This window comes from Leucoraja erinacea, chromosome 43 (genome assembly GCF_028641065.1).
Source record: "Leucoraja erinacea ecotype New England chromosome 43, Leri_hhj_1, whole genome shotgun sequence".
Lineage (NCBI taxonomy): Eukaryota > Metazoa > Chordata > Chondrichthyes > Rajiformes > Rajidae > Leucoraja > Leucoraja erinaceus.
This window is the reverse complement of record NC_073419.1, coordinates 724,718-742,336: the sequence shown is the minus strand read 5'-3', so window position 1 is coordinate 742,336 and position 17,619 is coordinate 724,718. Positions and strand designations below refer to the sequence as shown.

Below are 17,619 nucleotides of genomic sequence, written 5' to 3'. Positions count from 1 at the left end.
AATTCTGGATGACTGTGACATTCTGTAGTGCCGCAGTCTGAACCATACAGGGCCTGCCCCTCTTGGGCGTCATTTACCCGCACATGGTGATGGTGACTTAGGCAGAGACCCGCGGTCGCGCGCAGCGCCCCAGGATTTGGGAATTCATAAAATCTTCGCGCGCCATCTGCGTGACACGCAAATTACGCCCAAGTGGGACAGGCTCTTAAGTCCTTTAGAGAGCGGGGGGGGGGGGGGGGGGGGGAGAGAGAGGGGGGGGGGGGGGGGGAGAAGGGGTGGAAACACTTTTAAGAAGTCAGACAACGTTTAATAAAGTTTAGCGGGCATTTAACATTACCAGCCGGTTTTCCTTGTTCCTGAAAACTCCAATGAGTCAATTAAAATGCCTGGTCAGCAAAGGAGATTGCCTACGGCTGCCCTCGACTGCCTGTAACAACATAATGACACCACTCCACTGCACTACGAGTACAAAAGAACCATGCCGACCAATGTTTACTTGCGGAAAATTTTTCAACATGCTGAAAAAATGTCCTCGACCAAACCGAGGCCGCGAGTATGCGGGAACTTCCCTCGAGCATGAAGGAGAGTTCCAGTGACCTCGTAGGACCTCATAGGACCACGTGTCGACCATGCTGCGAGTTTGAGTCGAGGGCAAACTCGTCTATACTCGCAGATTAGGTCGCTGCAGTGGGACAACCCCATTATCCCTCCAGATTCAGGGCCAGTTTCCTCCCAGCTGTCACCAGGCAACTGAGCCATCCCATCACCAACTAGAGAGATGTAGACCCTCAGATTTACTTTAATCGGACTTTACCTTGCACTAAATGTTATTCCATTTATCCTGTATCTGTACACTGTGGTCGACACGACTGTAATCGGGTATAGTCTTTCCGCTGACTGGATAGCACGCGTCAAAAATCTTTTCACTGCACCGATGATAATAAACAAAACTCTCTCGTCCTTTAGATGAGGCCTGACCTGTATTAACATCGTTCCAACTTAATCTTCCTTCTGTCATTCAGTGTCATGGACAATAAAGCATTCTATTTTGAAGCACAAAGTGTTGGAATAAGAATAACTCAGGGGATCATGCAGCATCTCTGGAAGGAATAGGCAGGCGGTGTTTTGTGTCGCAATTCTCAGACTGATTGTAGGGAGAGGGAGAAAGCTGGAAGAGGTGGGGTGGAACAAAATGTGTAGGAAGGAACTGCAGATGCTGGTTTAAACCAAAGGTAGGCACAAAAAGCTGGAGTAAGTCCCTCCCGTGCCCAAGTCGTTGCACTAGTGTCCAAGCCATCTTGTGGAGACTCATTGTCTAACTCGTTTTCACCGAGTCTACAACTAACTATGGCCTCTTCCCTTTATCATCGTTACTTTTTTGCATATCTTTCGTTCATTTGTTCTATATCTCTCCATATCACTGTCTGTATCTCTATTTCCCTTTCCCTTGATTCAGTCTGAAGAAAGGTCTTGACCCGAAACGTCACCAATTCCATTTCTCCAGAGATGCTGTCTGAACCGCTGAGTTACTCCACCTTTTTGTGTCTATTTTGGGTGGGGCAAAGTCTGGCAAGTGATAGGTGGATACTGAAGAGGGTGGGTGGGTTGGTTAGCAGATGGGTGGACAATGACTAGAAAAGGAAAGGCCAGGAAAGAAAAGCAGGGAAAAACTAGAGGATCAATGATTACACCATTGGGCTGTAAGCTACCCAAGCATAATATGAGTTGCTGTGACAGACATTTCAGTCTGAAGAAGGGTCTCAACCCAAAATGTCCATCACCCATTCCTTCTCTCCAGAGGTGCTGCCTGTCCCGCTGAGTTACTCCAGCTTTTTGTGTATCTAAACCAGCATCTGCAGTTCCTTCTTATACATGAGTGGGAGATATGGGGAGAAGGCAGGAACGGGGTACTGATTGGGGGTGATCAAGGTTTTTCACTACAATTGACATTTTGTATTCTTGGGGGTGACCACACGGTGATTTTGCTACCAATCAGACACACCTTCAGTTGTGTAACTTACTGGGTGTTTCGGCCTTTTATCACAAGACACCCTCAGTTGAGGCAGGCCCACCGCAGGGAGATCAGACCTGGGTGTGTGTCTTATGGTTAGCCTCTGGATGGTCACGTGGTAGCCTAGCTAGACAGCATCATTTCTCATAAGGATTAGGAGTAGAATTAGGCCATTCGGTCCATCAATCGAGGCTGATCTATCTCTCTCTCTCTCTCCTAATCCCATTCTCCTGCCTTCTCCCCATAACCTCCAACACCCGTACTAATTAAGAAATGGTTGCCAACCATTTTATCTTCCCTCACCATTCCCGTACTGACCGTTCTGTCCTGGGCCTCCTCCACTCAATACCTCTTTGAGATGTGAACATCATTGATGTTAATTTGCCAGCAGCGTGAAGCTGCTCACTCTCTCCACCGCCACACTCTGGAGACATTGTGCACAACTCCACAGTTACTGAAGAAGGGTCTCAACCCGAAACGTCGCCCATTCCTTCTCTCCAGAGATGCTGACTCACCCGCTGAGTTACTCCAGCATTTTGTGCCTACCTTCCACAGTTACTACAACTTTGAAATGTCTAATGGGCTGGTCCAGCAAGTAATTCATAATCCGAATAGAAGCATTGTTTATTTCTAGTGGAATCTAGTGAATGCAGAAGTAGGGCAGTTTTGTTTTGATTATTTAAGGCTTTGGAAGCTCAAATCGGGAGTGTTGTGTACAGTACTGGTGTCTGTAGTCAAGGAAAGATAGTGAATGTATTGTCTGTGTTCCCACAAACTACACCAGCTGTTATCTGACATGGTCTAGTTATTGGTTTGTAATCTATTTCAGTTATTGTCATTTGCATGAAAACAATTCTACTCCTCGCCCCTCGTTTTGTAACAAAATACCGTGAAATCTCCTCTGGGTGTAAACAGTTTCCACTTATCCCCTCGATAACCACCCTTCATCCGGTTAAACAGCTGTTAGTGTTCCCTTTAATCTCCTCAGCTTTGAGAAGAGTAATACCAGATTGTCTAATCCCGTGAGTAAAGTCGGGTTTTGATTTGCCTTTAGGCTAAAACGCATCTGAGTGGGGAGAGTCGGAGTGACCACGTGGCGTTTATTAAAGCCGTTGAAGGTTGGAAGAAAGTGCGGCAGGCGTGGGACTCAGACTCCAAGAAAGAGTATCTGGAGGAGAACATGCTGTATGCTCCAAGTCTCCGCTTCATTCACGGTAGGTAGGACCACAGGGCCCACATTAGTGGCACCGAGATTGCTCTCTTAAAGGCCTTTCCATTATTGTTTGTTGTTTTGGGAGACGAAACATACAGCGCAAGAACAGGCCCTTCAGCCCCCAATGCCTGTGCTGAACATGATACACGTGACAATAAACTAAATTCAAACGCTTCCTGCACGTGATCCATATCCCTGCATATACATTTGCCATCTATAAGCCTCATCGTATCTGCCTCTGCCGCCACCACCCCTGGCACCTACAGAAGCTCCCAAGGTCCAGTTGTGAATAAAACAGCTTGATTACTGCAGGAATATTTGCAGCATTTCATTAAACATAGAAGGGTACAGCACAGGAACAGCCCTCGGCCTACATGTGTCCCTTGTTAAACTAATCCCCTCTGTCCGTTCACGATACACATCCCTCCATTTCAGTGGTCGGGTCAGTATCGAACCCGGGCCTCTGGAGCTGTAAGGCAGTAGCTCTACCACAGCGCCACCTTGCTGCCCAAAGGGTATAAACAATAGACAATAGGTGCAGGAGGAGGACATTCGGCCCTTCGAACCAGCACCGCCATTCAATGTAATCATGGCTGATCATCCCCAATCAGTACCCCGTTCCTGCCTTCTCCCCATATCCCCTGACTCCGCTATCTTTAATAGCTCTATCTAGCTCTCTCTTGAAAGGGTATTAAAGAGTGAATTGGAGAAGCAGGATTAAAGAGACTGCCACACCAGTCTGCCTGGACCCGATGGCTAATTCTCCTATCTTTGCGTTATTTGTAATCATTTTCATTGTATTTCCAGTTGCTCTTATTGTGCGTTATTGCACAAAGTTTCATTCTGTACGTCAAATACAATTCAATTATTTTTCTCTCATTCAACTTGACTGACAATTTGCCATCTTTTGGTCAGGATTGATTCTACAATTCTCTGAGAACGTTTACAACGCTTTCCTGGTGTCCAACCCTTCTGACTGTGGCCGTTCTTCCTCCTTGTGTAACCAGTACAGAGGGGAGGAAGAGCTGATCAAGGGGGTACTTCTGGCTGGCCTGTACCCTAACCTCATCCAGGTGAGATCTCCTTGTGTCCAACTTCCCCCCCCCCCCCCCCCCCCTCACATTTATGTAATCGCTTCCCTTAATTAAATGTCACAACAACAGGACAGAAACAGGCCCTTTGGTTAAGATAACCCATCTAAGCTAGTCCTTAATCGGACTTTGCACTAAACGTTATTCCCTTATCATGTATATATACACTTTAGTGCTGGAATAACTCAGGCAACATCTCTAGAGAACATGGATAGGTGACGTTTCCAAAGAAGAGTCGACCCGAAACATCACCCATCCATGCTCTCCAGGGATGCTGCCTGACCCGCTGAGTTATTCCAGTACTTTCTCTCTTTTTTTGTAAACCAGCATCTGCAATTCCTGGTATCCTCATTTGTCTGTGTTTGACCCATATCCCTCTAAACCGTTCCTTAAACCCATGTACGTGTTAGTGCTGTTATTCTACCAGCCTCAGCTACACCCTCTGGCAGCTCGTTCCCTTTCTAATTACAATGGAGTGAGCTCAGGTTAAGGCTTTGTTGGGAATCCTGGTTTGAGGCTATATCTGGTTGATCTAGGTTTGTATTGTGTAAAAACACAGATGATGTACCAAGGATTAACTGCTGGATCTGGTTGCACAAACATGGAAGGGATTCAGTGAGCCTAGAAAAGCCAGGAGTGATTCAGCTGAGGTACTTGCATAGGGGCGCAGCAGCACAGCACCAGAGACCTGGGTTCGATCCTGACTATGGGTGCTGTCTGTGGCCACGTGGGTTTCCTCCTGATGCTCCGGTTTCCTCCCGTATCCCAAAGATGTGTGCATTTGTAGGTTAACTTGGTTCTGTAAATTGCCCTGTAGGGAGTGGATGGGAAGGTGGGATAACATGGAACCAGTCGTCCTCTTCTTGTGTTTGAGACAGCAGAGGTTATGTAACGGCCTCCAGGAGCTGCCACCAGTTCAATGGGCTGTTGTCATGGCCGTGAGGTCTACCCCTCGCCAGGTGGATGAGAACAGCACAGTCGAAAATGACGTGCTGCTGCTGCTGTTTGCTGGTCTGCTCCACATACACAGGCTGCTGATGATCGCAGCCCCCAGCGATGCATGTTGGCGTTGAACTGGCCGACCGCCTGTACAGAGCCGGTTCAGGACGACCCACTCTTTGCGAGGCAGGTCCGAGCCGGGTGGGGCTGTGGTGGGGTTCGGTGCAACAGTGATTTGAGAAGGTCGCGAAGTCTGTTCCCAGCTGGTTCTCCGTGCTCCTAGTGTGTTGAAACCGGAGCCACAGACGGTCGCTCGTGATGGGAGAACGGGCGACGAGATGACAGGCGTTGAGATCCCAGTTGCTGTGAGTCCTGGGCGAGGTGGTGCAGAGGATGTTTGGTCCGATAGGGCCTTGCACACCAGCCTGTGGGTGAAGTACTCTCTGCCAAGCTTGGCGGGTGCAATACCAGTATGCGAACGGGCGATCGATGGTCGGCATGGATTCGGTGGGGCGAAGGGCCTGTTTCCATGCTGTAACTCTAAACTGAACTAAATGATTAACATATTCCGCACTTTAGCTGTTCCCTCTGGTGTGGGAGCTGAGAATGCAAATGTTAAAATCAGAGAAATGTCACTTCAAAGCAAAATAAGGAGTTTGGACATCCGGAAGCAATGTGAATTTATTCCCAGAGACACGGATGCTGAGTCGTTTGAAATTTTCAGGAGGTTGATAAATGTTTGATAGAGGAGCTTCCCATGGGATGTAGAGAAGACTAAAATAAAAAGCGATGCAGTTCAGACGGAACAAGCACTTCTGCTGACAATGAAAATAAAACACTGCTGGAAACCCTGAGCTGGTCATGAATGTCTGCGGAAAGTCGAAACACAGTCAAAGACTGTCCATTCTGTTTCCTTTTCCACCGATGCTCCCTGACCAGGGGCCACAGTTTAAGAATAAGGGGTAATCCATTTAGAACGGAGACGAGGAAACACTTTTTCACCCAGAGAGTTGTGAATCTGTGGGATTCTCTGCCTCGGAGGGCGGTGGAGGCCGGTTCGCTGGATATTTTCAAGAGAGAGCTAGATAGGGCTCTTAAAGATAGGGGATATGGGGAGAAGGCAGGAACGCCTGGTTGTGGATGATCAGCCATGATCACATTGAATGGCGGTGCTGGCTCGAAGGGCCGAATGGCCGACTCCTGCATCTATTGTCTATTGACCCGCTGAGTTTTTTCACTATTTTCTGTTTTTATTCCACTTCCAATGGTTTGTATTCCGGTAAAAACAGAAAGAACTGCAGATGCTGGAGATACTCAGCAGATCAGGCGGCGTCTGTGGGTCTTCTACCTTAAAGTAAGTCTGTTTTATCTTCCCATAGATGCAGCCCGACTTGCTGAGTATTTTCTCATGGAGCCTTACAGTGTGGTAACAGGCCCTTCGGCCCAACTTTCCCACACTGACCAACATGCCCCATCTACACTAGTCCTGTCTGCGTTTGGCCCGTGTCCCTCTAAACCTGTCCATCCATGTTCCTGTCCAAGTGTCTTTTAAACATTGTGATAATACTTGTATCAACTCCCTCCTCCGGCAGCTCGTTCCCTATACCCGCCATCCTTTGTGTAAAACGTTGCCCCTTTTAACTTAAACCTTTGTTCTGGGGTTCTTGATTCCCCAACACTGCTTGTATTTTTGACCCCTGATCCACATTGTTTAAGATTACTGTTCCTTGTTCTCTGGTTTGCTTTATAGCTGAGGCATGGGAAAGTCACCAGGGAGGGAAAGTTCAAACCCAAGAGTGTGGTGTGCCGTACCAAGACTGGCCAGGTACTCCTGCACAGGTCTACCGTCAACAGGTAATTTAAAGCATGACCACTGTAGAGATGCATATGCAGAAAAGAACAAAGATCTCTTGTAGAATTTATAAAAAGACACAAAATGCTGGAGTAACTCAGTGGGCCAGGCAGCATCTGTGGAGAACACGGGTAGGACCGAGTCTGAAGAAAGGTCCTGACCAAAAAGTCACCTATCCATGTTCTCCCAATGCTGTCTGACCCACTGAGTTACTCCAGCACTTTGTCTTATTTTTGTACACCAGCATCTGCAGTTCCTTGTTTCTCTATCTCTTGTGGAATCATTCAGGTTGCTGCAAGTAAGAATTTCTTTGTTCCATTGTCGGTACATTTAACAATTAAACACTCGACTCTCAACTAATGCTAACTATGGGAAAAATTAATTTCCAACAATTGTTTTGCAAACTCAACTTTGCCGACCAGAGGTATTGGCAATGGTGTCCAGTGTTGTATGGCATTGCTCGCTGGACAAGTGCCTGACGGGACTGCATGGTATGAAAAGTAACTCGATTTCCTCAGCAGTTGGTGAATCACACACAAACTGAAGCTTTCCACTGTACCTCCACACACACGACAATAATAAACCTAAAACAATGCTTTTGGCTTTGAAGCACAAAATGGAACACAACAAGGTTGGAGTTACTTTACTAAACTGGTTACCCCTAGAAGATGAGTAGAATTCCTCTCTCTCTTTGCAGATTAAGCATTTCCTCATCATCATCGTTGAGAACATCACCAGGCACGGTGTCCTTACAATGTTGTGTACGACAGCGATCGCAACTTCTAATGAAGTGTGAATGGCCGTCGGCTCGCCAGGAGCTCATCCACCCTTTGACAGGTCTTGTTTTTGGTCCTGCTGGGGGTCCACAGCCCCCTCCCCAGCCTCCAAACCAGGTGGTTTAGTCGCCGACTATCCACCCATGGAGCAGGTAGCACAGGGGTTACATGGTACCCGTGGCGGGGGGGGACTCCCCCCAACCTGAGCATTTGCAAGAGTGTTTAATTGTCATGTGTACCAGCAACGGAACAATGAAATCCTTATTTGTTGCAGCTTAAAGGGCTGTAAATGCAATAACACATGGATATATAACATGATAAAGTAATAGACATAGTACTTGTAAACCATAATAGTGCAAAACCAAAGTCCTTGGTGCAAACAAAGACATAGTCCAGAAACAACCCATAGTTTGGTGTCTTGAAATACAATATTTAGAAACATAGAAACATAGAAATTAGGTGCAGGAGTAGGCCATTCGGCCCTTCGAGCCTGCACCGCCATTCAATATGATCATGGCTGATCATCCAACTCAGTATCCCGTACCTGCCTTCTCTCCATACCCTCTGATCCCCTTGGCCACAAGGGCCACATCTAACTCCCTCTTAAATATAGCCAATGAACTGGCCTCAACTACCCTCTGTGGCAGAGAGTTCCAGAGATTCACCACTCTCTGTGTGAAAAAAGTTCTCCTCATCTCGGTTCTAAAGGATTTCCCCCTTATCCTTAAGCTGTGACCCCTTGTCCTGGACTTCCCCAACATCGGGAACAATCTTCCTGCATCTAGCCTGTCCAACCCCTTAAGAATTTTGTAGGTTTCTATAAGATCCCCTCTCAATCTCCTAAATTCTAGAGAGTATAAACCAAGTCTATCCAGTCTTTCTTCATAAGACAGTCCTGACATCCCAGGAATCAGTCTGGTGAACCTTCTCTGCACTCCCTCTATGGCAATAATGTCCTTCCTCAGATTTGGAGACCAAAACTGCACGCAATACTCCAGGTGTGGTCTCACCAAGACCCTGTACAACTGCAGTAGAACCTCCCTGCTCCTATACTCAAATCCTCTTGCTATGAAAGCCAACATACCATTTGCTTTCTTTACTGCCTGCTGCACCTGCATGCCTACCTTCAATGACTGGTGTACCATGACACCCAGGTCTCGCTGTATCTCCCCCTTTCCCAATCGGCCACCATTTAGATAATAATCTGCTTTCCCGTTATTGCCACCAAAATGGATAACCTCACATTTATCCACATTATACTGCATCTGCCAAACATTTGCCCACTCACCCAGCCTATCCAAGTCACCTTGCAGTCTCCTAGCATCCTCCTCACACCTAACACTGCCCCCCAGCTTAGTGTCATCCGCAAACTTGGAGATATTGCCTTCAATTCCCTCATCCAGATCATTAATATATATTGTAAATAGCTGGGGTCCCAGTACTGAGCCTTGCGGTACCCCACTAGTCACTGCCTGCCATTGTGAAAAGGACCCGTTTACTCCTACTCTTTGCTTCCTGTTTGCCATCCAGTTCTCTATCCACATTAATACTGAACCCCCAATGCCATGTGCTTTAAGTTTGTATACTAATCTCTTATGTGGGACCATGTCGAAAGCCTTCTGGAAGTCCAGATACACCACATCCACTGGTTCTCCCCTATCCACGCTACTAGTTACATCCTCGAAAAATTCTATAAGATTCATCAGACATGATTTACCTTTTGTAAATCCATGCTGACTTTGTCCAATGATTTCACCACTTTCCAAATGTGCTGCTATCCCATCTTTAATAACTGACTCTAGCAGTTTCCCCACTACCGATGTTAGACTAACTGGTCTGTAATTCCCCGTTTTCTCTCTCCCTCCCTTCTTAAAAAGTGGGGTTACGTTTGCTACCCGCCAATCCTCTGGAACTACTCCAGAATCTAAAGATCTTAATCATTGCAAATGTGAAGTTGTCAAACTGGTTCACCGTTTTGGGAAGGAAGCTGACTATTCTCACTCTGGTCTACGAATGGCCAACCCATAGGTCCCTCTGCAGGGCATGGCAACTTCTCAGCACCGTGTAAAGTTTTGTTTCGTTTAGAGATACAGTGCGGAAAGAGGCCCTTTGGCCCACCGGGTCAGCACCGACCAGAGATCACCGCACATTAACACTACCCTACACACACTAGGGACAATTTACACTCATACACCAAGCCAATTAACACACGGAGTGTGGGAGGAAATCGAAGATCTCAGAGAAAACCCACGCGGTCACAGGGAGAACGTACAAACTCCGCACAGGCAGCACCCGTAGTCGGGATTGAACCCGGGTCTCTGGCGCTGCAAGGCAGCAACTCTACACTGTGGCCGCCCTTTTTTTTTGGACAATGAATGCTCGGAAAGCACCATTTTGCAAATTTGCTTTGTTTGGATAAGGCATTGAACTCGGCACCATCTCCTGAGAAGAATATTAAAGATTCAATGTCATATGTGTCATATTCAATGAGCAGCTGGTACGGTGGCGCAGCGGTAGAGTTGCTGCCTCACAGCGCCAGAGACCCAGGTTCCATCCTGCCTACGGGTGCTGGATGTATGGAGTTTGTACCTTCTCCCTGTGACTTTGTGGGTTTTCTCCCGGTGTTCCGTTTTCCTCCCACATTCCAAAGACGTGCAGGTTTGTACGTTAATTAGCTTCAGTAAAGATGGTAAATTGTCCCTAGTGTGTAGGAAGGAGTGTTAGTGTGCGGGGATCGCTAGTCGGTGCGGACTCGGTGTTAGTGTTAGTGTGCGGGGATCGCTAGTCGGTGCGGACTCGGTGTTAGTGTTAGTGTGTGGGGATCGCTAGTCGGTGCGGACTCGGTGCGCCGAAGGACCTATTTCCGCGCTGTATCTCTAAATTAAATTAAGCTAAATTCAAAGTCAGGAAGATTTTTCCAGATCCCCTTTCCACGGCCAGTTGAAACTATATTCCCCTCATGCCGTTTGCAATGTACTCGCAGGAACGAGGAAACTTTCAAGAGCCGCTGGATGACTTACTTCACAGCTGTGAAATCCAATGGGACTGTCTTTGTCCGTGACTCCTCCATGGTCCATCCGCTGGCTCTGCTGCTGCTCCCAGACTGTGATATTCATGTCAAGGGTAAGTGTTGTAGAAGGACTGTTGTACAGAGAAATCAGATTTCGCTGGTCCCTAGGAATGGAGATCCCACTCCAACCTCTTGCTGGCTGGTGAAGTTGATGATTAGCTGAGTATGGTCTGCACCTTGGCTGCAGAGTGAGCAGAGTTGAAGACTACAAATGTGACTTCCTTGCTCAAGAGGTGTGGGAACATAGAAAATAGGTGTAGGAGTAGGCCATTTAGCCCTTCGAGCCAATATGATCATGGCTGATCATCTAAAATCAGTACCCCGTTCCTGCCTTCTCTCCATATCCCGATTCCTTTAGCCCAAGCGCTAAATCTAACTCTGACAAACAACAGGAGCCCATAGATCTATCCATGTTCTCCATGGATGCTGCCTGACCCACTGATTACTCCAGCACTTTGTGTCTATCTTTGGAACCTGTAGACCAGCGGTGGGGAACCTGTGACCTTAAGGCCATTAAGTGCGGCCTTTTGAACAAATCCAAATTTTGTAGAACAAATCCTTTTATTTTTATTAATATGTTTTTGTTCGTCTTTTATTATTTTTATTTTAATCTTAAAATGAACGTATTTAAAATACCAAAGAGTAAAAGAAGATTCAACAAAATAATCCTATATCTAATTGAAGTTTCTTGGAATGCGGCCTTATTAGATTACAGCTAACTTAATGTGGTATTCCGACATGAAAAGGTTCCTCACCCCTGCTGTAGACCATTCTCCATAACATCTGTTGCAAGGAATGGTCAAAGAAGAAACATCTGGACATTTAGGGAAGTTTGATAAATTTGCTAAGAGTGTTTATAAGGGCTAGTGGAATCAAGGGATATGGGGAGAAGGCAGGCATGGGTTATTGATAGGGGACGATCAGCCATGATCACAATGAATGGCGGTGCTGGCTCGAAGGACCGAATGGCCTCCTCCTGCAACTATGTTTCAAGGATATAACGAGCAAGGTTGATAGAGGCAGGTTGATAGTTTTCCACAAGGCTCTCAGTAAGGAGCCACGTCAACAGCTGGTGCACAAGATTGAACCTCATGGTACTGGGGAAGTGTGTTGGCATTGGACTGAAGACTGGTTATCACAGAGAAGTCAATCAAAATAAATGAGCGGTGCATTTCAATGCAAGTTCCAGTATTTGTTATTGGATGGGATACTGAGAGGCGTTTTTTTTTTTTAATTGGAAAGACAAGGACTGATTATGGATAGACGGCATGAGATCAACTCAGCAAATTTGATTTGATTTTGTTTGAAGAGGTAATCTACAAATGTCCACGTGAACTTCAGCAAGGTTTATGACATGGCTCCCCTTGATCAAATCATCTAGCAGGTTCTTTCATTTGGGATCTAGGGTGAACTGGCCAATTGGATACGAAAGTGGCTTAACGGGAAGGAGTCAGAAGGTGTCATTTGAAGGGGAGAGTATTCAGATTGAAGTTCTATGGCCAGTGTTATCGTGCATTATATCACTGTCGTGTCCACTCATATTTATTTATTTGTATGAGGATGTTGGTGGAACAATGAGTAAGTTTGCAGATGACAGCAGAATTGCTGACAGAGTGTATAGTGAAGAAGGTTGTCTAAGATTACAAAGGAAAGTGGGAAGGGAATGGCAAATGGAATTTAACTCTGACTGGTGACAACTGATGCATTTTGTGAAGTTCAATGTAGGCAGGACACATACAGTGAGGGCACTGCAGAGTGTTGTTGAACGGACACTAAGAGGTGCAAGTATATAGCTCCCTGAACGTGGCAACATTAGTAGATAGGGATGTGAAACAGGCATATGGCACGCTTGCCTTGACTCCCATGTCAAGTAGCCTGGAGAAAAATATAAAGTGTCTTTGGCGCTTAATAAGTGATCAGATGTGAACTTAATGTTGCCCACAAGTTTTGAAATCTGTTACGACAGTCTGTTTAGAGTCACAGAGCATGAACACAGGTCATTTGGCCTAACTCGTCCATGTTGACCAAGATGCCCCATTTACCCACCATCATCAAGATGCAGGCTTTCAAATGGAAACATTGACCCACAGGTGCTGCCTGAACTGCTGAGTCCCTCCAGCACTTGGTGTTTTGGCATAATATTTTAGTTAGATGATTAAGGTGGCCTTCAGGAATACTAGCAGTTGCATCTTGGTTTGCTAGTGACCAAATTCAGTTGTAAAGTTGCTCAACACATATTTTGGGAAGAGATTGGCAAAACCAGCCCCGCTCTCTTACGCCTGGGCAATGGTATCTCTGTGAAAATTTAAGAATAAGTAAGCCATTTAGAACGGAGACGAGGAGTTGTGAGTCTGTGGAATTCTCTGCCTCAGAGAGCGGTTCTCTGGATACTTTCAAGAGAGCTAGATAGGCTCTTACAGATAGCGGAGTCAGGGGATATGGGGAGAAGGCAGGAACGGGGTACTGATCGGGGACGATCAGCCATGATCACATTGAATGGCGGTGCTGGCTCGAAGGGCCGAATGTGTTAGTTTGTGTCCAAGATGGCTGTCGGAAGGGAGAGTGGACGCTGGCGCGGTTTAGCTGCCGCTGCTCTCTTCACATTGTGTTTTTGATTTTTTTTGTCTTTGGAGCAAATTCTGTCTTTAATTTGTGTATTGGTGATGTCCTTATTATTTATTTTACTCCGACTATATGTTTTTTCTCTCTTGTTAATTTCTGTAAGGTGTCCTTGAGACTTTGAAAGGCGCCCGCAAATAAAAATGTATTATTATTATTATTATTGTCTATAAAAAGGCCCCAGATTCTGCACGTCTTTGATGTTTATCAGAAGCTTGTAAGCACGCACCACCAGGCTCTGGAACACTCTGTTATCGGGCTTCTGAACGCTCCTTCCATAAGCTAGGTGACAATAATAAACCTAAACCCAAGTTTATCCTTTGTCCTTTTTCAGAGGATGGCGACTGTGTGCTGCTCACCCTGGCTGACTGCAGTCTCCTCCAGCTGGAGCTGGACACAAAGACAGCACATCTCTTGTACAGCTTCCGCACGGCCATGCACAATATGGTAGAAACCTGCCTGCGTCACGAGCTGCCAGAACTTCCCTGTGCCTTGCGTGAGGAGCACGACGAAGTGCTTTCACTACTCGTGGAACTCTTGAACTGCTGGCCGATGAGTGAATGATTCACTGGCACTGTGGCAGGCAGGCAGGCAGGTGAGCTTGCATCCTATTCTGTATCATAATTGCCTGGTGCATTGTACAAAAAAGATATAGCTGCTGTATTTAATTCTTTGAAGTGTGCTCACCTTGCAATATTACTTGAAAATAATGGACTGAATAGTGTATGAATTTATAATTTATAACTGATGTTTATAACAATTTGTGTTTAAAACTGCAAGCAGAATAAATCTTATTGATTAAGACCCTCTGAAAATTTGGGGGAATGGTTTTGTACAGGCAGTATTGTCTGATTTCCATGATTTAAAATGTATTTAAAAACATTGTCAACCTGTTTGTGTTTGTTATTTTTACTTTGAAATTACAAACTGTGCCATACAAGGTGGTTCAAAGGCTGACTTGCCTCTTGAGTAAACCTGGTTAGGGTGTGATACAGCGTGGAAACAGGCCCTTTGGCCCAACTTGCCCACACCGGCTAACAATGTCCCACTTGCATGCACTTGGTCCATATCTCTCCAAACCTGTCCTATCCATGTACCTGTCTAACTGTTTCTTAAATGATGGGATAATCCCAGCCTCAACTACCTCCTCTGGCAGCTTGTTCCACACACCCACCACCCTTTATAACCATATAACAATTACAGCACGGAAACAGGCCATCTCGGCCCTACAAGTCCGTGCCGAACAACTTTTTTCCCTTAGTCCCACCTGCCTGCACTCATACCATAACCCTCCATTCCCTTCTCATCCATAGGATTGTATGAAAAAGTTACCCCTCAGATTCCTATTAAATTTTTTCCCCTTCACCTTGAACCTATGTCCTCTGGTCCTCGATTCCCCATACTCTGGGCATCTACCTGATCTATTCCTCTCATTTTGTACATCTCTCGAAGAACCCCCCTCATCCTTTTGTGCTCCATGGAATAGAGACCCAGCCTACTCAACCTCTCCCTGTAGCTCACACCCTCTAGTCTTGGCCACATCCTCGTAAATCTTTTCTGAACCCTTTCAAGCTTGACAATATCTTTCCTATAACATGGTGCCCAGAACTGAACACAATATTCTAAATGCGGCCTCACCAACGTCTTATACAACTGCAACATATATTCTATACTCAATACTCTGACTGAAGAAGACCAAAGTGCCAAAAGCCTTTGTGACCACCTTATCCACCTGCGGCTCGACCTGCACTCCTAGATCCCTCTGCTCTACAACATTCCCTCGAAGCCTACCATTCAGTGTGTAGGTCCTGCCCTTGTTCGACGTCCCAAAATGCAACACCTCACACTTCTCTGTATTAAATTCCATCAACCATTCCTCTGCCCACCTGGTCAATCGATCCAGATCCTGCTGCAATCTTTCACAACCATCTTCACTATCTGCAAAACCACTCACTTTTGTAAAAATAACAAACTTGCTAATCTTGCCCTGTACGTTCTCATCCAAATCATTGATGTAGATGACAAACTACACGAGAGCCCCGAGTACCGACGAGTTGCCATTACCGTAAATCTCCGAGTTCGAATCAGGGCAAACTCAGGAGAACTCGTGGAATTAACTCGTACCGTGGGACAGGGGTTTGACACTTCTGATTTTACCTTCTCCCTCTCAAATTACAGATTAAAACTTAGCATATTATGGTCAATACCTCCTTTTGGTTCCTTTACCTTGAGTTCCCTTATCAAATCCGGTTCATTGCACAACACTAAATCCAGAATAGGCTCCAGTACAAGCTGCTGTAAGAATCCATCTCGGAGGCAGTTTACCCAGCCCATGGGGCCAATCCACTCTAAAAAGGACAGAACACAAAACACACACACGGGTAACATCAACATTTAAGCTTTATTTCAAACCTTTACTTGTACAATAAGGACCAAACAATGGGAATAGAGTTGTTGCCACAGCGGTCAAACAGCAAAAGCGAGAAGAAAATGTCAAGAATATTAAATGTGTGCAAGGCAATAGCAGCAGCGGAGATACTGTACTGTATCACCCAGGCACGCACTGCTGCAGCCCGTTACTACTTTAAAAACCCATTTATAGACTCTTAAAAACTACACAAATTAACGTGTTCCTTGGTTTTCAGTAACGGCATACTTTTTCCTAAAATCTCGCTTCTCATCTTACAATGTAGAAATGACAATTATTTTTTTGAAGAATAGTGCCTCAAACATATGTTCTGTGATGTTAGTGTGGACGGATGCTTAAAGCTTTAAAACTCTGCAATGGGAAGTGGGAACGTGGTTTAGAAAAGCACCACTGAATCGTAAAAGTGGAAGTAGCTGAAATTTCTTCAGGGCTACAAAGCCTCTTCCCCTCTCTCCCCCCCCGGAAACAAAACCATCAGTGGCAGTTAGGGAGAATTTCTTTAAAGAGCAAAAAGGATTAGCATGAACTTCAAGGCAACGTTGCTGGTCCTAATTAAGGGAAATAATTGAGTGGTACGGGAAAAGCAAAAAGTGGAAATGTAGGGGATAGAGAAAGCAAGTCAAGTCTGGGTGGGAGAAAGGGAAGTTGCTAAATCCCCTAAAATGGATTCTGGATTTTTCTCACCTTTAATTACAAAAGTTATTTGGTTGTAAATTCCTGCTGAGTTTCCTTTTGTCACTAGTTGGGGAAAGGTACCTTTTGAAAGGATTGGTAGTGGAAGGGGTGAATCGTCCATGGACACATGCAGAATTAAAGTGAGAGAGCACTGACCCTTTCAGCCTTGTATCAACAGTCTAAGTCCTTGTTCTCATGAATGGACCCATTATTCTGGCAATCCATACTGCAGTGGTGGTCTTGATGTAAGACACCCACTATAAGGCCAGCGTCAGCCATCGAGTGAAGGCTGTGGGCTTCTCCCCATAAAGCTACAAGTCATCCAGTCTCACTGCTGGCACAGACATGTTCTTTCATTCTGGGGATGGAGAAAAGGGAAGGATTGAGATGGAGGATATGTTGGTCCTGGGGTGGACTAGTGCTTTCTTTGTACAACAGAATCCACCTTGTTAAACACCCATCACAATGTCTGTCGAACACACGGCCACTCCAGGATCAGAGGCCGGTCACACTGATTCCACAGACCCCAGTGCTAACCATCAGTGGATTGAACAAGTTATTGCTTTTTATCCCCTCCAAAGGTTGTCATTTATAATTTCCGTTTAATCTAGATAGTACATGCACAATTTTTAAAATGTAATATTTAAAAAAGAAACAATTCACAAGTAAATAAGTTCATTTTGGAAAGTACCAGTGCTGGCGCGACCAACAAATCACACTGTTCAGTAACAGGAGTATTTTTCTCGGGTGGGAATGGTGAGATGAGGAAGTTGTTGTGGGTTGTATCAAACATCACCTTTGAAACCAGATACATGTTCACTAACTACTGGCACCCCAAACAAAAAAAAACTTGTATTTATAATGTGCCTTTATGTCCCTTTCAAAACCTTCTGAAGTGATTTACAGCCAAGAAAATATTTTTGAAGTGTAATCACTGTTGTGGGA

The 17,619-nt window shown here is 45.6% G+C and overlaps 1 protein-coding gene across 3 annotated transcripts in view; it reads left to right on the top strand.

Annotated features, from left to right (window-relative positions):
• dhx30 (DEAH (Asp-Glu-Ala-His) box helicase 30) overlaps positions 1-14,460 on the top strand; it is a 61,257-nt gene extending 46,797 nt beyond the window's left edge. For all 3 annotated transcript variants that reach the window (XM_055664739.1, XM_055664738.1, XM_055664741.1), the window contains 5 exons: positions 3,066-3,225; positions 4,140-4,297; positions 7,005-7,108; positions 10,866-11,005; positions 13,906-14,460. In XM_055664739.1, the coding sequence (XP_055520714.1) occupies positions 3,066-3,225; positions 4,140-4,297; positions 7,005-7,108; positions 10,866-11,005; positions 13,906-14,135 (792 nt within the window). In that variant the 3' untranslated portion in view covers positions 14,136-14,460. The remainder of the gene's footprint in view (positions 1-3,065; positions 3,226-4,139; positions 4,298-7,004; positions 7,109-10,865; positions 11,006-13,905) is intronic.
• Positions 14,461-17,619: the final 3,159 nt, after the last annotated feature.